Below are 21525 nucleotides of genomic sequence, written 5' to 3'. Positions count from 1 at the left end.
CCCTGTGTGCTTTGGAAAGCTGACTGGTGAGGTCGGGAAAGACAGCAGGAACACCATTTGCACGGAAGTACCTCCATTTCATGATTACACCACTAGCATCAGGAAAGTCCAGCACATCAGAAAGGACACCAGCCAGTGTGCTCATGCATTGCATTGCATTACATTACATTGCATTGCAGTCATTTAGCAGACACTTCTTTTATCCAAAGCGACTTACAGTCAGTAGTATATTACATATCATTCACCCATTCACACACTGATGACAGGCTACCATGCAAGGTGCCACCATCAGACTCTAACTAACATTCATGCAACATCCAGTCCACAACTTGTGGTTAAGTGTCTTGCCCAAGGACACATCGACTGCCGAAGCCGGGTATAAGAGTTAATATGTTGTTGGCATCGAACCACCGACCCTCTGATTGGAGAACTACCTTGCTCTCCACTACGCCACAGCCGCCCCATGCTCTGTTATCACTCCTTCCATGTAAAGCATGTTATCATTGAATCACATGCACTGTCTCTGTGACAGCTTCTTTTCCTCAGACAGGCAGGCTGCTGAACAGGTGACACATTTATCACTTTTAATGATGTGAACAGAATTTCACCATTAGCATTACATCTATTGGTTGCCAGCTGTTTTATGGGCTATTATTATGTCTTTTATATTTCTGGGGCATTTATATTTGTTGGCAAATTTTCGCTGAAGTATATTTTCTATAGTTTGTCCAGCAGGTGAAAAGCAATATAAGAGTTAATATGTTGTTGGCACTAATCAGTCTTAAGTCTATGTGGATTGGTCTGAAGAGGAACTGAACTGACGCCCTGCTACACTGTGAATAACACTGTAACAGCTGACGTTTTCCACCAGTGCAGAAAGTCAACGAGCTCTTATTATGAAATGTCATTTCATTATTCTTAATCTATGTTTTATTTGGTATGTTATGGTCTTTACAGAGTGGTGACCAGAGGATTGAATACGATACGTCATTAGAAATTCTTATATGCCATTATGAATTACTAAATACTTTTGCATGATGACATTTTGAAATCAAAAATGTCTGAAAATGAATTCTCCAAAAACTGAAAATGATGATTCCGATAGATTATAAATAAATGATTAAAGAAAGTATTGTTTCATTTACATAATGTATTAATGTTATTATTCGTGTATTAATGACTGGTTGACTTATTCAATATGGAACCCTTTGGGAGACCCATACTAAACAGCCGTTTCTTCAACATCACGTCCATCACACGCTCGTGTGAGAGGAAGCGGAGCATCACACTGAAGGGTTTGAACGTGTCAAAAGTTCAGACCGAACCAACAGCCGCCAACTTGTCAGTGCACGCCCTTTATTTCTGTGGGTTACTTTACTGAGCATTAAGCGCCTTTACACAGAGCTGCCGCGAGCATCCGAGCGCACCGTCTCCACAGCATGGCTCCCTGCTGCTGCCAAAGCATCCCTGCGCTGGTGCTGCTGTCCCTGGCGATAGTCGGGATTCTGCTGGTGGTCCTTCCAGCTAGAGAGATGGAGACACCACCTGAGAACATGGTAATGGAATAATCTCATAATCTCTACTGTAATATGGAACAATCTCATAATCTCTGCTGTAATATGGACTAAACGAAAATTTAGATTTTCTCATTTCATTGTTTTTTTTTGGGGGGGGCTGAAGTTGACTTTCTGAGGCGAACGTCCTCGATTTCCTTTCTGTTTCAGCCTTCCTGTGCTGTTTAACAGTGTGCTTTGCCATATGCAGAGGTTCTGTCTCTGTGTCAGGCTTTTTATTCATGTATACACGTAGTTAAACAAAGGTTACAGTAAGATAAGAAAGTTTAGATTTGGGTCCATGATTTAGAAAGTTGTTCCAATTTAATAGTGTTATACTATTTTAAAATGTTGCGGGGCAAAAGGTGGGGGGGGTCAAAGAAAGATTGCCCTTTACATAAAATGGTCACAGTTATGAACCTCTTGTCCTGATCTGAACCTGCTCAGCCACAAGTCTGTGTGTTCGCTCTGAATCTAAGGTGCAGCTCTTCCCACATCGTTAGCCTCGACAATGAAAAGATGCTTTGAGGAAGTAAGTAATTTAGAGCACCACCGAGTAGACAAGACAGAGAAAAACAAAGAATGCGAGGTCTGTGTGCTTTTTAAAAAAATAGTCTTTCCGAGAATGTTATTCATGTGCTCTTCCTTTTGTTCATGTTCAATCATTTGGCCTGCCTTCACCCTTTGCCAACAGAATAACGCTTGAATAAAACTTGCTTTGAAGGTGACATTGAAAAGGAGCAGACAAAGGAAGACAAAGTCTACATTGCTGTATGAGTTCGGTAAACCTGTACCTACTAGTCTCATGACAGGATATGGCTTTGCAAAAGGAATGAGGTCAGTGATAAAGGGCCATAATGTGAAAAAGACGTTCAGCGGTTGTGTAGGCAGGAGTCACAATCGTGTCAACACCACTGAAGGTTCAAACACAGTTGTTACATTGGTTTCCACTGCTAATGCAACGCCTTTACTAAATCCAATGTACACAGGAAATTGCACATTTCACACATTATTACTTGTGAAGTCAGTGAAGCTATAAGAGTTGCACTGAGATATTCCGGATTTCAATATGACACGTGAGCTAAGATGTATATCATGGTTTCTTTTTCCAGCAGCATTTTCAACAGCTGAGATGTATAAATGAGATATAGAGGCATGCTGTATAATAATAATAATAATAATAATAATTAAGCCTTTATTAGTCCCACAATGGGGAAATTATTTCTCTGCATTTAACCCATCCCGGAGGAGCAGTGGGCTGCAATGAAGCGCCCGGGGAGCAACTTGGGGTTAGGTGTCTTGCTCAAGGACACCTCGGCATGTTGCTGGTAGAGGGGTTTGAGCCACCAACCTTGTGGTTGCGGGACAAGCGCTCTACCTCATGTGCCACGGCCGCCCCGAACTGTAAGGTTCTGATATATAATGCTTTGTCTGTTTCAGTATGGAATTGTTCTGGATGCAGGCTCATCACACACCGCCATGTACATCTTCACATGGCCAGCTGACAAGCAAAATGGCACTGGTATTGTTACCCAGCACAGGGAGTGTTCTGTAAAAGGTGAGCTCCTCCCGGTGGGTGAGAGAAGGCCGGCTTAGCAGATGTTCCATTGTGGATTTGAATCAAGGTTTGCCTGCTGCAGGTTTAAAAACACTGCATTTGATTGGCAGAGCTAGTTGTGGTTAGCTCGACTTGTTGAGGACAAAAAAAGTATGCCGTAATGCAGGGAAACTTACCGTGTTCACAACGTTGAAATTTGCAAATTCGATTTTCAAAAATTCCATTCACCTTCAATGCAAATCTCAAGATATCTTCTATTTATTTGAAGATGTATTTTTCCAAACATGGTCAAGTTAAAGCAAATTGATCTGTGTAGCTTTCTACCACCAGAGATAAGTGGGGTACCTGAATGACCCTTTCATCCCAGACTGTCCTGGTGGTAAAGACTCTCACTTTCACTTCCACCTCATTCTACAGAAGGTCATCCAATGATCTTTTCATGCTCTACTTCCTCATCACAACATTTGAGACACAGTTCCTCATATGTTTCTGGATTGTTTTCAGAGTTTCCTTAGAAACGCCATTCACAGCCTTAATCCCAAGAGCTCAGTCTTCCTTTGAGATAGGGAAGTTCAGTTTTTGAGAAGGTCAGGCTGAGTTCTTTGTAAGCCGGACTACTTTCTCTTTCTGTCAAGGTGGAGGGATATCCAGCTATGCAGGTGTTCCTGGTGGTGCAGCAGAAAGTCTGGAGGTCTGTCTAAAACAAGCTGTGAAGGATATCCCCAAATCCAGGCACCACCAAACGTCACTCTATCTAGGAGCTACTGCAGGCATGCGACTGTTGAAGTAAGCATAAATTCCTATTTAAATATAAATAATTTACTCTACGCTGTTGTAAGCCTGCAAATTTCCCCGCTGCGGGACTAATAAAGGATTATCTTATCTTATCTTATCTTATTAACACAGGATACTGCACTAATATTACTACCGCACTCCTCATCTATTATGAATGAATACATTGAAATGGATCTTAATACGAATAATTGAATAGTGTTTCATTCCCAATTTAACTCTTTAAAAGCATAGTGAATGCCACAGAGTCCCAGCGGTTACTGAAGGAAGTGGAGAACAAACTGCGGTCTTACCCTTTCAAATTCAAAGAGGCAACCATCCTGAGTGGACAGGAGGAGGGGGCATATGGCTGGGTCACAGTGAACTACTTACTTGAAAACTTTGTGAAGGTGAGCTTTGACTTTTCTGTTCAACACATAGAACGTCACAAACACTGTTACATTAAAACCTCATTGTGGAGAGTTTAAAGTTTCTGACTTGTGCAACATACGTCGTGACAACAGAAGAAGTTGCCAAGGTACATTACGAAAGTTGGTTCCAAAAACTAAACTAACAGGCAGCAAAAAACTGAGGAAGCAGACAGAGGCATATAAAGTACAAAGGAAAAAACAGAACTAAGAACAAACCAGTATGCCACGAGGAACTCAGGCAGGAAATCCGACAAAGAACACTAGCAACAAATGCAGATGGCCTGACATATGAAAGAAGGAACGCACACAGACTAAGTACACAAGGAGAGCACAGTTGTCCATCCTGTCCAAAGTTATTATAGTTGTCCCAAACTGCTATCTGAAGCCTCGGATATACTCACAAACAGATGCGTACGCGGACAGATGTGGACACCACGGACGTATAGTTCTGTTTATACTGTCCACTTGGAGGACATGTTCCATGCATGCGCAATAGATCAAGACAGCTGGTAGCGTAGCATTACGCAGATAACTGGGGACAGTCTGTCAACTGACATTGCCATAGAATCAAGTTGGTTGCACTATTAAAACATTTGACACATAGGGGCTTTGGAAGTTGTTTCTGGCTGTATGTTCTCCTCAGATTAAACTGTTCAGTAATGGAAAATTTATATTTTCCTACATCAATTCAAGTGTTATGCTTTGACCTGTCTTTTCTTGTCATTCAGTGCGGTTTTGTTGGCCAATGGCTGAATCCAGGCAGACAGACAATTGGAGCTTTGGATTTAGGAGGAGCTTCCACACAGATTTCTTTTGAGACCTCTGAGAAGGTGGAGGACAAGGATAATGTGATGGATCTGAAGCTTTATGGACAAACCTACAGACTATACACCCAGAGTTTCCTGTGCTATGGCCAAGACCAGTTCCTGAAAAGACTGCTGGCTCTTCTTATCACGGTACTGTTAAAAAAAGTGTAGAGACTAACTGTTATATATCGCTGTTGTTGAGAAACATCCAGATATTTACAATTTTTTCCTTAAGGATTCTGTTTCCACTTGGACATCTGTGAGATCAAAAGGTCAAGATCAGCTCAATTAAATCATTTCTGGACCTCTTAGGAATTCAATGTATGGCTGCAGTACACTTGCCAATGAGGATATTTGAACCAGAGTGCCCAGTGTGAATTGTGTACTCCACACCTACTCCATCAACCTGCTGCATCAAACCTAGGTCAAACTTAGCTCAAAGGAATAGTACAACCTTTTGGAAAATAGGCTCAGTTGCTTTCTTGCAGAGAGGTAGATGAGAGAATCAGTACAACTCTAATATCTGTCCTTTGAATATTATGCTGGAGCCAATTGCGGTTTAGCTTAGCATAAAAACTGGAAACTTCTCATCAAATTCACTGCATAATTTTTTATTATAAATATACGTATACTAATTAGAAAAAATTGTATTTCCCAAAATGTCAGAAATGTCAGAACAACCTGGTACTGTATAAGTTGTTAAGTTGAGAAATGATCTATATTGTTATATGTTAAGTGCACTTCATTATTTTCGAAAGTAACCCTGTTTATTAGTCATTCTCAAAATGTTGTAGGCTGGCAACGTAAACTCAAGCTGTTTACTGAAATACATAATGTTTGATTGCACATAAGGAGTACAAATATTGCCAGCCACTGGCACTGAAGTGCTGGTACATTGTGAACGTTTTATCTATTCTACCATTTTACTTGGAATTATACTATATTATAATATGTGAATCATATTTACCAGAAGAATGTTTTACTTGTATCTATTGTGGCTCTTTCAGACTGCAGGTGTGAAGCCCAAGGTGGCTCATCCCTGCTACCCAAAACAGTTCAACATGTCTATCAAGCTGGGGACGGATGTCTTTGATTCTCCATGTACCAAGAGCTTCAGACCGGCCCGGTTTGACCCCCAGATGAGTGTATCAGTAGTGGGCACAGGAGATTACCAGAACTGCCTGGAAAACGTGAAAAAGTTGTTCTCCTTCGACAACTGCACTTACTCAAAGTGCTCCTTTAATGGAGTCTTCCAACCCAACGTGAGAGGAAGCTTCATGGTGAGGGAGTCTTTTAAACAATATAGGCAAAAATAAATGTTTTTCACTCATAGACCAGACATTTAATGTTCACCTTTGTGCTATTCCTTTGCTTTTTGGATCTCTCAGTTTTACATCATTGAACGATTTTTTGCGTGTTGTAAAAGTTTCAATGTTTGTTAATTCTCCAAAGCATACTGTATACCTATTTAACAGTAAATGTCAATGTGTAACATGTATCATAACACACACAAAAAATAATGACAATGTTTAATAATGACATAGAAGTAGGCTGTTGAAGATCATATACAATACAACCTGCAAGTATCAAAGTATCCTACCACAAACTCTGGCTTGATGGTCAGTGGTGTAGTGGTGGGTACGCCGTGGCTTCCATCCATCCATACCCCACCACCAGATTTGTGGATCATGGAAAGAAAGGAATAGAGCGGACTGTTCTTTGAGATTATCTGTTAATAGGACAGTGATCTCTACAGGCATGGGATATGCGAAATGTTATCAGTTATATATGGCTAGCTATGCTTGTTAGCCATGCTAAAAGCATGGCTGTAGGGATGTCAGTCTGATGGTCCTCCATTTTGGTTTATGTGCAAATATGTGCAAAACTGATGAGAATCTTAGCATTGCATTTGAGTTATACTTGTGAAATATCAGCATGCTTGCATTGTCTATCTGAGTATATTAGCATGCCGACATTAGCATTTAGCTCGAAGCACCGCTGTGCAAATGTACAGCCTCACAGAGTTGCTAGTTTAGTTTTGGTAGGTAGCTCTGCTGTAAACCGTCGCTGTCCACCTCCTTGACTTCCATCACTCTGTCTCTAACACACTTTTAGCTGTTTATTTGGAAGAGTTGCACTTTCAATTTTGAAGACATCTAGCTCTTGTTCCTTTTGCATTGGATTGCACACATTGTAAGTCACTTTGAACAAGATAGTCTACCATGTAGATGGCAGTATTCTGTATCCCACTCAGTATTTGCTGTCAATTATTTTGTTATTATATGATTTGTTATTTGAATTACTTTCAATCTGAACAAGATGTTTGTCTGACAACTAATCATCCCTCAGGAAGAATGTGAGACTCTGATTGACTCAGTTTCCCATCATGTCCACAGGCATTCTCTGCCTTCTTCTTCACCCATAACTACATCAACCTCCTCACCAACATCGCCATCACGTCCCCCAGTCGACTGAAGGAGGCAATTAGACTCATCTGCAACATGACCATCTCTGAGGTACTCTTGAGAGCCCAGCAGCTAATGAAGAAGGATTCTCAAACCTTTTCATGTTTAAAACCACCAAATAAAACTAAATAAAAATCCTAACCCCATTTATTTCCACTCACAGATGACTGAAAAGACAAAGCAGGATGAGAAATACATGAAGAATACCTGTGCCGTCTCCAATTTTGTCCAAGTCCTCTTACTGCAGGGCTACAAGTTTGATGAACGCTCCTTTCCCTCCATCTCTTTCCATAAAAAGGTCAGGAGTAAAGGAAATCAATTAAACATTTGTATTTCTCATTTGCTGAAATTTCAGTCTGTCTTCTAACTGTCAACAGCACTGTCTGCTGGATCAAAATCAGAGGGCTTGTCCATGCGATGTTGTGGTTTCAGTTGGTCCCCTTGTGTGGTTTTGCAGGCAGGAGGAGCATCTGTTGGCTGGGCTTTGGGGTGCATGCTCACTCTGAGCAATATGGTTCCAGCAGAGAGACTAGGGCTGATGAAGGCTCTGCCCCCAGGGCCCTGGGCTGGCATTCTCTTCCTCTTCATCACCCTCCTCCTCATTGCGTTGGGATACCTACTGTGGATCTACAGAAACACCAGATCAGAAGACATGGTGTTATAGCAAGGGTGACATGCCTTCATATTCCCTTTAGAGAATGCATATGTCTGTCCAAAATTTTCCATATATATTTTTGTTTTTACGTGTCCACTGTGTGTAAGTAAAATCAGCAAAGCGTTAAAGTGAGGCCTTCACTATTTTCTTTGCTAATCCACTAAACTTCCTTCTTTTTTTTTATTGACTCACGTCAGTGTGTGTAACTGGAAACAACAGAATAAACCAAGTTTTTTTGTAATAGTTTCAGATTCAATAAATAAAACCGCACCCACTCACACATTCCACATTAGAGCTGTGCGTTCCCTGTGTTCTCTTGGGGGACAGCTGTGGCTCACGGCTCATCTTCCAATGGGAAGAAAAGCAGTTCCATATCAGTGTATAAATGTGTGTGAGTGGGTGGATGAAATGTGTGACAGCATTTCGATGTGTCCAAAGACTAGAACAAATAGTCCATTTACCAGTTCTCCTTTTGTGACAGATGCCTGAGTCAACGTTAGCAGACACAGTTGCGTAAAAATTGTGTAAACATAAAGTAACAAAACCCAAATTTATTTACATTCTAATGAGTTCTCAGCTGTGGTCGTAGCAAGCTAACTGTAGAGGCAATTTTCTCCAAAAGATGTTTTGGTTTAGTTATTTATTTTAATCAGTTAAATACATCTGTCACCTTTATGTCATGTATGGCTAGAGGTATAACTAGGACTAGTTGGATGCAGATTAATGTTTCTGGGCTCTCAATTTTTAATATCTCAAACCATCCACTGTGGCTGCCAGGACATGTGTGCTGTTTTTTGATCCTCAGCGGCAAAATGGCTTACTGGTCACCAGTAAAGCAATTAGGCTTCCAAAAGGTCCCCAGGTGCTTAAACATATTTAAAACCGCCAAACAACAATCAAATTGTCATCATTATTATTTCTAAACTCGTTAATCAGTCATAAACACAAATACTCCTAATGAGTGACACATTCAACGTTCAGGATTCAGCCAATACAGCAAACCGAGCGCTGTGTATCTCTCTCTCTCTCTCTATATATATATATATATATATATATATATATATAATATAATTATATATACAGTACCAGTCAAAAGTTTGGACACACCTTCTCAATCAACTACTTTGAAGAATCTAAAATATATGTTTGTTGAGCATTTGTTTGTTTACCACATAATTCCATATGTGTTCCTTCAGAGTTTGGATGTCTTCAATATTAATCTACAATCTAGAAGAAAATAAAAAATAAAGAAAAACCATTGAATGAGAAGGTACTATATATATAGGACTGACTCTCGAGTGCTGTGCTTTTACTATAAGGTAGGTACTATATATATATATAAAAAGGACATATACATATATATACACATATATATATATATATATATACATATATATATATATATATATATACATATATATATATATACATATATATATATATATATATACATATATATATATATATATATATATATATATATATATATATATACATATATACATATATATATATATACATACATATATATATATATATATATATATATATATATATATATATATATATATATATATATATACATATATATATATATATATATATATATATATATATATAGTGTATATGTCCTTTTTTCCCGCCAGCGTGAATGAGGCGCGGAACAGATTACCGTCGCTGCTGTTTCTGACGGACTGTTTACACAGTTGCAACACAGGAAGTTTCCTTGACTACATGTAGCGTAATGTGTTGGAGTGTTGTGTAGCGAGCTGTATCTCTTGAGCTAAACATTCATTCACACGTAAATCTTTAAGGCTGATGCTAAACAGAAGCAGGATGTTCGCGGGGCTGCCTGAGCTCGGGATCTCTAACGGAGAGGACCTGAAGGAAACGCTCACCAACTGCACGGAGCCTCTGAAAGCCATCGATCAGTTCCAGGTACCGTTAAACGGGGTGCTTGTGTGTTAACGTTGAATTCCGAATAATAATGTCGGAGAGGACTAACGCTACTCTGTGTTTTGGAATTGTCTTTCATGCTTTTGTCTTGTAGAAAGTCTCTTTACTAATAGATGTTATTTAGTTTAGTAGCTGGAGAACAAAACGATGTTCAATGGTTCAACTGAAAGAGACAAGGGTCCTCTGAGCAACAATTAAATAAGAAGAGAAGAAATCAGCAGTCATTGGTAAAATATACTGGAAGCTTAGATTGAAACAGGAACAGCTTCCTGTTTCAGTGTCAAGTGTTTCACATAAAAGCATCCTAAAACAAGCTGGAGTTAACGCTCTTCTTCAGACTTCACCATAGACATATAGCGTGATGTTAGTCTAGGACTAGCACTGTTATCAGATGAACTGATCGCAGTTGAAACCTCTTCAATCAGAGAGACTCACTCAATACAGTGGGGCAAAAAAGTATTTAGTCAGCCACCAATTGTGCAAGTTCTCCCACTTAAAAAGATAAGAGAGGCCTGTAATTTTCAAATTGAGGAAAAAAAAACTTGTTTGTAGGTGACCAAATACTTATTTCACAGAGGAATTTACCAATTAATTCATTAAAAATCCTACAATGTGATTTCCTGGATTCTTCCCCCATTCTGTCTCTCATAGTTGAAGTGTACCTATGATGAAAATTACAGGCGTCTCATCTTTTTAAGTGGGAGAACTTGCACAATTGGTGGCTGACTAAATACTTTTTTGCCCCACTGTATGTAGAGCCCAGGTGCACCGTTATGCAGTAGGCATAATGGAAAGTGTCCGATGGGAGGCCACTGTGGTCCAGCGGCAGCCACACCGGTATCGCCTCCTGATGCATTATGCAAAGGTCATGCAAGTTAGTTTGTTTTACGACCAGTGGTGCCGTAAATGTATATATTTTCTGACTTAATTGACACTGTAGTGCATCACAGCGTCGTAAATACAGGACTGTATCTATTTTCTTTCGTCCATGTTCTTGTTTGGATACATGCAAGGCTTTTGGAATGAAGATAAAGTGACTTTGTATTTCCTGATGTATCCTTAAACCGATAATAAAGCTAGCATTAGCCTAAGCTAAGACACTTCAGCATTGGCTTCACTTTTCAGAACTGGGGTTTGCCGCCTGGTGTGACCCCTACACATAGAAGAAGCAGGCTGTTGTTATCCTCAGAGACAACCTCTGCATGAACACGAACAGTGCTGTAAAGTGTCCCAAACAGACTTCAGTCAAACTCCAATACAAGTGGCAATGCAACGACGTTCAAGCAATGGGCTGGATGTCGAGAATGTGAGATTAGCCGAAGACAAACAAAGATGGGCACACTCGATCAGTCACGGACGCTGAGAAGCACACAGTCACACACATGACTGAACACATTATCTCTCCTCAGGCTTACACCTTATACTCTTATTTAGGTTTTGCCTTCTTTCTTCACTTTTGTCTTCTCTTCCTCTTTGCGTATTCATTTTAAACTAATATGACACAACGTAAAGACATACAACCTCATGATCCTTTCCTGCTGATCGATACCATCACTGTTATACATGTTCCCTTTATATGCCAAATTATTCAAACCATTTGGTGTGTCAAATGTCCTCATTTGTGTTTTAGCTGATATCTGCCGTTGCAAATAAGCATGAAACATTGATCTGCTGGCTCTAACCAGCCGCAGCTAGAACTAATCCCTGATGAGTGTTTAATGCGTTACGTGACTGCAGATGGAAAATGGCATCCTGCTGCCGACCCTCCAGTCCGCTCTCCCCTTCCTCGATCTACATGGAACGCCTCGGCTGGAGTTCCACCAGTCCGTGTTTGACGAGCTTCGAGATAAGCTGATGGAGCGAGTCGCCACCATTGCTGAGGGCAAGGAGGAGGACAGGTGTGTCATTGGTTGTTTTGGGACTATGAGTAATGTTTAGAAGGAAGCAGCTTGTTGATATTATGATTTGTTTTCCTACAGATATGGGAAGCTTGAAGAGCTGCTGGAGAAGAGCTTTCCTCTTGTCAAAATGCCGTCCATTCAGCCGGTGGTAATGCAGGTGCTGAAGCATCTACCCAAGGTAAGTGTCTTCAGGGCCATTGCTTTCCTGTTGAAGGCTAACAAGAGCAATATATTACACGGTGTGAGCAGTGTGTTGCTCACACTGTGTGGAGGTCACCACACAGAGCTCCACAGAGCTTTGTTGTTTTTTTCATTATTAGGCCTGTATATGCATTACCCCAAAATTCCCAAATAGCCCATGCCATAAGAAGTAGTAATCAACATCACTTATTATAATAGATAGATAGACATCATTATTTAATATGTGGCTATAGTTTACGGTTTATTTATTTATTCATTTGTTCATGATTCATATTGTTAATTCTTCATGAGTAAAGTTTTTATGCGCTATCGCTGTAATTTGTTTGATGTGATTATTGCACATTTTGTAAAAGTCTTCATCTCAATAAAAAGCCAAATCTCTGAAGTTTTAATCCTCATCTCTCATTAGACAATAATAGCAACGTATTAGTCACTATGAAATAGCTGTCGTTGTTGACGCAACACATTAAACTCTCCACTCAACATCATCACAATAAATGGGAATGAGTTTTGGAAAAAAGCTGTTCATCCCTCCATTGGAGATCCATACACTTGAGGAACGTGAGGCTGTTCTAGAGGCCTGTTGTGGAACAACACACTTACATTCATTTGTAACCCCTCTGTATCTTGTCATGAACGGTAGTGACTATACTCAGACCCTCTGTGAACCATGAATGTGTCAAATGTCATTAGGTGTTATTCAAATATAAAGCTTAACCAAAGCATCCCTTAATCTTCATCACGTGCTCCCTCCTGCAGGTGCCAGAGAAGAAGCTGAAGATGGTGATGGCTGACAAGGAGCTGTACAAGGTGTGTGCGGTGGAGGTGAAGAGGCAGATCTGGCAGGACAACCAGGCTCTGTTTGGGGACGAGGTGTCCCCTCTCCTGAAGCAGTACATCGTGGAGAAGGAAGCCGCTCTGTTCAGCAGCGACCTCTCCATCCTGCACAACTTCTTCAGCCCTTCTCCCAAAACGCGGCGCCAAGGCGAGGTGAGTCCGTCATCAGATTAGATGTCTCTAAAACACTAAAGAAAAGTGGATGGATGGCGGTGTTGAGCTGTCCTTATGTTCTAGGTAGTCCTAAAGCTGACACAAATGATTGGGAAGAACGTGAAGCTGTACGACATGGTGCTGCAGTTCTTGCGAACCCTCTTCCTGCGAACGCGAAACGTCCACTACTGCACGCTGAGAGCAGAGCTGTTGATGTCCCTCCACGACCTGGACATCAGTGAGATCTGCTCTGTGGACCCCTGCCATAAGGTGAGGACACAAACGCTGATGGCGAATCACCTCAGTACACCATCATACCACGGAAGAGCCCCAAACCCAGTGCTCTCTGTGTTCTAGCATGTCTCTTCTCTGTTGGGTTCTGTGTACAGTTCACGTGGTGTTTGGACGCCTGCATCCGTGAGAAGTTTGTGGACGGAAAGCGAGCCAGAGAGCTGCAGGGTTTCCTGGACGGAGTGAAGAAAGGACAGGAGCAAGTCCTCGGGTAACGGAGGAGGGGAAGGGTTCTTCAGAGCTGTTCACCTCTGAGGAATGGCTGAATTTATCTTTCTGTGCGTTCCAGGGACCTGTCCATGATCCTGTGTGACCCGTTTGCTTGTAACACCCTGGTTCTGAGTCTCATGAGGAACCTGCAAGAACTGCTGAGTCAGGACGCTTTACCCAGGGTGAGCATACTGTGCACGAGGACGCAGGTGACCCGATGCTCAACCATGACGATGCTGTTATGTTGTTCTGCTGACTGACTCGAGACAGTGATGCAGCAAGAAACTTAGGAGGAACTTAAAGAGGAACTTTGGTATTCTTCAACCCAGCCCCTATGTCGGCCTTTTGCTTCCTCCAGTCTGTTTGCTATTGTGTGTCTTTCCCTCTCTCCCCCCTCTCCCCATTGTGGCTGTCATTTTCCCCCAAAAAACTCTCTGCCTTTTAGTATTCATAGTGGCTGTCATTTTTCAAAGGTGTTATTTTTTTTTCACAGTAGAGTTCTTCTCACGCACACCCCGTTGTAAGTTGTTCTATCTGTGTGTGTTGAACAGGACAGTTCAGACCTGATGCTGCTACTGAGGATGCTGTCACTGGGTCAAGGGGCGTGGGACATGATTGACAGCCAGGTCTTTAAAGAGCCTCGTTTGGTACGTACAGTATACACCTCATACACTCACATCCAATTGCTACCTTGTATTTCACCCTATTCTCATTGCATTCTAAACTACAGAAACAAATTGATCTTGTGTGACCTTTCTGTCAGGACTCGGAAGTGGTGACCCGCTTCCTGCCCGCCATGATGTCAGTGGTTGTTGATGATCACACCTTCATTGTAGAGCAGAAGCTTCCCAGTGAGGAGAAGAGCTCGTTGTCTTACCCCACCACCCTGCCGGACGCCTTCAGCAGGTAAAGCCCTGCAGGAGGAGACAGGAGGACCATCACCTCCACGGTGCTGGGCTCAGAGGTGGAGGGACGCGGGCGTCCTTCATTGGCCCGACCATAGTGTACAACCTGTGATGTGCTTCAGTCCATGTTGCTTTGTTTGTTATGATTACTACTATAGAGGCAGCTTTATGTTAAGACAATATGTCATGTGTGCAGCATTTGAGACCAAGACATATGCCACTACTGGGACAATAAAGTATATTGTGTCATATTTTAAATATCACAGGTGAAAATTTGAGAACGGGCATCAACAACAGATTATTTTATTCAGCTGTTACTCGAGTCCCACAAAGTCACTCATCTTTCTGACTAACTGTGAGACAGCCCAACAAAAGAATAAAAAACTACCATAAACAGGAAACTGAATGCACTCTTTGTAGTACTCCTTCAATTACGTTTTTTTTTTTTTTTATTATAAATGATGAGAAATGCCTCGGTGACAAGTATTTACTTTCTCTCCTTCAGGTACCTGCAGGAGAACAGAGTGGCCTGTGAAATGGGTCTCTACTACGTCCTCCACATTGCCAAGCTGAGGAACAAGAACGCCTTACAGAGGTTGCTACCCGCCTTGGGTGAGTATCACTACCGACCTCAAGAACATGTGAAAACGTATCATCAGACCACAGCCTCTCAAAGGTTCCAACCTCAACCAAAACTGCTGTTTTCTATTAAACAATGTTTACTTTTATTGACCAACACATTCTGGTGTGGGAGTTTCTTGGCACACTGTTTATCCTTCAATACATGTTCATGTTTGTTCCATGTTCCTAGTTAAATTGCTGGTTGTTTGGTCACTGACACAAAGGAGTTGACATGTGATCATATGTGTCCTCGTCAGAGAAAAGGCACCGACACTGTATGGGTTAGCAGATTGACACTTTGAGTAGGCAGTGAATGACACCACTACAGTCAGGAGTCGACTCCAGTAGGAACTACATGACTTGTCAAAATAAGAGTTGTGTCTCTGGTGCTCCCCCACAGTGGAGACCTACAATGACATGGCCTTCGGGGACATCTTCCTGCACCTGCTGACCGGACACCTCACCCTGCTGTCTGATGAGTTTGGATCAGAAGACTTTTGTTCAGTGGTCTTCGATGGCTTCCTTCTTACTTCTTTTTCCAGGTGAGCTGATTCTAGCAGAGCCGATGATATGACTGACGATGGGCATGCAGGTAGACACACGAGTGTCCAAACATCCACACATGGCATTACGCAGAAGGCTGTTCTTGTTATATTTGTCTCCGGCGGGTCTCGTGACCGAATTAATGTTTTCTGTCTGAATATTTCCCAGTAAAGAGAACGTGCACAGACACGCCCTCCGGATGATGGTGCATCTACATCACAAACTGCTGCCGTCATACATGGAAACCTTGGTGAAAACTCTTGAACCTCCAAAACAGGTTGGTTTCATTTCCACCTTCAGCTTGTTCATAGAAATGATCCGTAGTTGTAGAGATGGGAAGAATCTGGCATTGAGTTTCACAATGGCAGTGCATTTTAAAAAACCTCATACACATGAAACATTATGAGTCCTGACAGATCCCTCGTAAGTATCAGTCAACTCCTACAATGAAGGGAAACGTTAAAGTAGTGTGAAATGGTCTGTATCAATCATTTGGTGACAGCTAAATAGGTACTGTTAAATTATACTAATATTAAAATTCATACTGAGCCACCTAGCAACGGAGGTCACATAGTGTTTTCCACAGCAGATCATTGTCTTTAACTGAACTTCTAGGCCATAGGGGGAAATAAGAAAAAGTGGCTAGAAGGTGATTTTTGTTCCACACCCTGGCCATTACTTTATAAATGTGTTTTTGCAGAGACAATACCTTTTTTATGGATTTTGAGTTGAAAGTTCTCCGCAATATAACCCACAGGTTTTTATCACGACCCATAAATGTGAATATATGTGAATAGAAAAAACAAAATACTTATGTTGCTGATTTTGCTTGTACCTTAATTTTCTATTTATCTGAGTAACACAAAATATCTCCCGAACTGACGTACCTAAACATCTAAGACAAGAATTGGTGCATTAGTATACTCAAGTGTGAATTTAAACCATGAAATATGGCAAATGTATTAGAAATATTGCTTCAACTTCAGTGATTGGCATCAAACAAAATCAAGCATACATATGGTAAATTTAGTGGTTCAAATAACCGCCAATAAACAAGCTACGAGGTCAATGCACAGCGTCACTGTAACGTTAAGTCCAGGAGAAGTGCTTGTTGATGCCACTGACAGGAGTCTGTTTACGGTGTATTCTGTTTTATGGAGTCACACAAAGAGATATCCCAAACTCTCTCTGTAAAAATCTTTGAATCTAATATGTCAACAAAATGACACAATCAATTAGAACCTGGCTTTATGTGGCAATGTACCGGACATGTATGCAAATATGTAAAAAAAACATTTAAAAGAAATGTCATCTACATATTCATGAAACATGAAATCTAAGAAAACTTGTAATACACAAAATAATTGTCTCATTATTTATTAGTTTACATTTGACCCTATTAGCCTGTTGTGTCTCCTGTTAACACATTGTATCACATTATGGATACATATCAGGAAAATGATTTCTAAATGACATAATAGAATCAGAATGATCTTCAAACCAGTGAACTGCGTCCTCTTACATGAGAGCACATACTTCATATGTGTAAAATATAATTTTAAATGACAAACTATCACCCAGTCCTATACGTGTACATTGACTCCATCAAAGAGAAAACATACCTGTGGTATGCATAAGAGAAAGTCAGTGTTTAGTGTTGTATGTTCTGACACTCTGTGTGATGCTGTCCCTGGTGACCACAGAGCAGCGAGCCACTGAAGGAGCTCTACACTCAGCTGACTGAGAAGCTGGACGCCCAGAAGAAGAGCCCTCCACCACCAGATGAAACTCCGTCCCTGGACCTGGGGCTGCACCCAGTGACTGTCCCCACTACTGCCTCCACCCCAATCACGCCTCTCTGAGGCACAGCGGGAGCAGAGAGAACCCCAGAGTTCTCTGTCAGTGACTGAGCCATCAGCTGGCTCATATTTTTCAAAAAGACTAGACATTTTACATGATGCTTTGCTCTGTGATTTCTTTCATGGAGGTCTATTATCTTTAGATGTTTGTCTCTGAGAGGCTCTTCCATCTCTGACATCAGTTTTTCTAAACTTTGTGTTCTTGCATTATTGTCAGAATATACGTTGTCTTCATATGTCATTTGACTACCAGTGTGTGAATTGTCAGTAGTGCAACAAACCTGTAAATAAATGATTATTTAGAAAAAGAAAGTGGAGTCATTGTGTTCCAGCCTAAGTGACGAGTTGCACACCACATCTTTCTTCAACACCTCTGTGCTGATTTAGTCACTAGATGAGAAACACTCGACTAAAACGTCCAGTGTCCATAGACCTCAATGGGCAGCTCCACATAGCCACACATGAAGGCAGCGGTTTTAAAACCTGCCACATCATTAAGTTAGGCTCTGTATGAAGCGTGTATATATAGTAAATGACAGGAAACCTCCCTTTGGGTGTGGCGTTGCTAATCTTATATATACAGTGATACATAAGAGACAAATAATCATCTTTTATATGTTCTCTTTATCAGTTCCTCAACAATACTAAGGGTGTGTGTTTTTTGCTGTAAAGAGGGACCAAACGAAACATTTTTGCACTTTTTGTGTTTCCATCGTTTTAACAAAAAGAAAAGGCTCAAATTTAGCTTCATTATGACAAACTGCATATCTGGCACTCCACTCTATCCTCTCACATACCCTACTAATGCTACATTAAACCCAGTCTATTTAAGATAGGCCTACTAATTGATAAACTAAAAGAAAGTTGTTTTTGTCCTTCAGACATATAACATGGTAAAGCTCCTGAATCGTGACTCTTTCATGTAAGGCTTTGCTTAAAGGGAGCAACCCATAATGCATAGCGTTGTAGCATCCAAATGACAATGACAGTGGATTTCTGATCATCAAAAAAGATAAACAAACTAATCATGGAACGAATCGAAAAAAGATGAGAATTTGTTTTTAATTAGAACTCTGTATGTGTCGTTGTTAATCTTATGATGGCAGGATGTGTACTCATTAAACCACACAGCCTCACACACAGACTGAAATGCCTGTGTAGGTCAAATAATATCCCATCATCAAACAGCATAAGATCCATCACACACCAGTGTAGAGAGCCAGAGGTAAAAAAAAACATTGAGGGGGAATCTTTTGGAAGAATGCTGCTCAACGTCCACGATCTGTGACGATCAATCAATCAATCAAATATTTGTATTAAACCATTCATATAGTTTATTGCCATTCAACGTGCTTTACAGATGACTGACAATACTTTAATTGACTGAAGGGAGAATTTTTACTTATTTTTTAAGGTTGATTTTAGAAATACTTTTTAAAAAACACTTTAAAAAGTGTAGAGAGCCAGAGTTAATAAGGAAAATGTTGCAACCTAATGCTTCATCCCCACACACCAGTCACAGAGTAGAAAAGCTAAATTCTCATTTTCTGTAACCAGTGTAACATTAAAGCGTTGGTGGAATAGGCAAGTTAGCTAGCTCTTCCCTAACAATAGAACAGGAGGAGTTTTTTCCTGCATGAAGAGACCAAAGACAACCAGGACAAAATACCAGGAACAACGTACAATATACAATAATACAAATAATACAGAAAGGTCATTGTATAGCTCTTTGACAGACTGTGCATTAGAAGCTATTTATTGAATGGGTATATGAGACATTTCTTGTACACTAGCAACATTCAAGTTATTAAATATTACATTACAATTATACAAAAACATCACAGCTGGGAGGATTCAGAGAATGTCCACTTGAAGAATCTGTGAATTCTGTGAGTTTCCTTCTGCAGGTTAAAGCTGGAGCACAGGGCAAGTTCTCCGTTTCTCCTTCAGGATCCAAGTGTGTTGATGAAAACAGAAACAGCCTATGTTTTTCTCTTTTAGGCACCAATATTGTTTTAACTCCCAGATAAAACAAATATAAGGACTGTCTTTTTCTCATCTACGTAATGTTGCAAAAATCCAACACTGGCTCAAACAATGCAGAACAATGTGTCCATGCATGTGTTACTTTTATACCAGATTGTTCTTAATTATCAGGCTGCTCTGATCCAGAATGCTGCAGCACATGTACTGATAACAACCTAGAAAATAAATCATATTACTCCTGTATTAGCTTCTCTGCACTGTCTCTATGTAAAATCCAGAAATTCATTTTAAGTCCTTCTCCTCACCTACAAAGCCAGATGGCCAGGCACCATCCTATTCTGGTTAATAATCGTGAATACCATCAAACCTTGATGTTTCCTCTGACAATAATCCTGATATCAAAATTCCATATGGTTACATCCCTAATTGCAAATTTAAATAAAACCTTTTGGTAACAATTGCCTCTTCAGTTCACTAGAGGGTGCTGAGTTAAAAGTCAGCCGGATTGAACCCTAGACTGTAGTTTGTAAGGCGCCTGATCCAACAATAATGACAAGATTTTATGACAGTGTTGTTCAGTGTTTGTGATTGACAGACCAAACTATTTTGGTATATATCTTAAATGACTGAAGAGAGATAAACTGAGTGAAAACCTTATCTTATTAGAGAAAGCAGGTGTTGACAAACTGCATAATTGCAGCTAAAGAAAGGTAATATTAATTGGGCCTCTGGTTATTCACATCCCTGCTAGTTATGCTATAACCCCAGACTACCAGGGGACTTCCAGTGATACACTGAGCTCCTCTCTCCTCCTCTTCCTCTCCATCTGTATATATTCATGTTTTCTCCCCTCACAGGTTTGATGGATCGTGGTTCGACCTGGACCTGGTTGTGCTTGCTGCCGTGGCCCTGCTTGACATCCACTGCTACTACTATTATTATTAGTATTAGACACATTTATTTTACATTATTATTCTATTATATCCACTGTTGCTGTTATTATTTGTAGTTATCATTTTTCTATTTTTGTTCTTTCAAATTTGTGATATTATATTGTGATAGTAAGCTATACAAATAAATTTAAATTAATTGAATTTTATTTTATTTAATTTAAATGAAAATTCTCATATACCATCTATGGTCTGAGAACTATCTGCCCGTGCTCAATAGTCTAGTTTCAGATCGATCCATTTTCAGGGTTGTTTGTCAAAAGGGTAAATGTATACATGCGCAATTCTTAAAACAATTCATTATGTGAAATTTGTCAACAGCAGGTTTAAGGTTTGTCATGTAACTCAAGGGCTTATTATTACATTTGTGATTACAGAATGCCCCTGTGTTGTTCTAAACAAACTTCTCTGTCTCTTCAAAACACAAATGAGAAGGTGCTGTGACAAAACTAATTCAGAACAGTTTCTGGATAAGCTCCACAAAAGGTGCATTTAACATATAAGTCAACCAATTTGAAAAGGATTGTGTTACATGGGTAAATGTTATTCAAGATTGTAAAGTGAATGTGTCTGATCTAATTCCAAACACAGAACTGGAAGCAGGGGCGCCGCTAGGGATTTTGGGCCCCATGAAAAGAATCTTTACAGGGCCCCCAACACAGCGGCAAAAAGGGGGAAGGGGAAGGGGGGGCCCTGCAGGGGTTGATGCTTCCAAAACAAATAAAGGAATTGTTACCAGGACATGGAAAATAAAACATGTGTGATTATATGTTAGTTAATAACTTAGTGTCATTATTTTTTCTGTATTATAATTTCATCATCATTAGGGGCCTCTCTGGGCCCCCTCCATCATGGGCCCCTAGAATCCGTCTC

General features: G+C 40.4%; 2 protein-coding genes across 2 annotated transcripts; both read left to right on the top strand.

Annotated features, from left to right (window-relative positions):
* The first annotated feature begins 1395 nt into the window (after nucleotides 1-1395).
* LOC129101112 (ectonucleoside triphosphate diphosphohydrolase 2-like) lies at nucleotides 1396-9265 on the top strand. The gene is made up of 9 exons (XM_054610764.1): nucleotides 1396-1556; nucleotides 2994-3111; nucleotides 3747-3897; nucleotides 4133-4292; nucleotides 5042-5269; nucleotides 6127-6399; nucleotides 7516-7635; nucleotides 7748-7882; nucleotides 8042-9265. Exons 1-9 carry the CDS (start codon nucleotides 1440-1442, stop codon nucleotides 8246-8248), a joined length of 1509 nt encoding a protein of 502 aa, XP_054466739.1. The 5' UTR covers nucleotides 1396-1439; the 3' UTR covers nucleotides 8249-9265.
* A 626-nt stretch (nucleotides 9266-9891) lies between these two features.
* nelfb (negative elongation factor complex member B) lies at nucleotides 9892-17994 on the top strand. The gene is made up of 13 exons (XM_054611265.1): nucleotides 9892-10177; nucleotides 11933-12093; nucleotides 12175-12274; nucleotides 13057-13287; nucleotides 13372-13557; nucleotides 13677-13789; nucleotides 13868-13970; nucleotides 14340-14435; nucleotides 14552-14694; nucleotides 15199-15305; nucleotides 15715-15856; nucleotides 16026-16134; nucleotides 17561-17994. Exons 1-13 carry the CDS (start codon nucleotides 10058-10060, stop codon nucleotides 17717-17719), a joined length of 1770 nt encoding a protein of 589 aa, XP_054467240.1. The 5' UTR covers nucleotides 9892-10057; the 3' UTR covers nucleotides 17720-17994.
* Nucleotides 17995-21525: the final 3531 nt, after the last annotated feature.

The sequence above is a fragment of the Anoplopoma fimbria genome, chromosome 13, assembly GCF_027596085.1.
Source record: "Anoplopoma fimbria isolate UVic2021 breed Golden Eagle Sablefish chromosome 13, Afim_UVic_2022, whole genome shotgun sequence".
Taxonomy (NCBI): Eukaryota; Metazoa; Chordata; class Actinopteri; order Perciformes; family Anoplopomatidae; genus Anoplopoma; species Anoplopoma fimbria.
The sequence above is the reverse complement of the archived record's forward strand: the minus strand, read 5'-3'. Positions and strand labels throughout refer to the sequence as shown.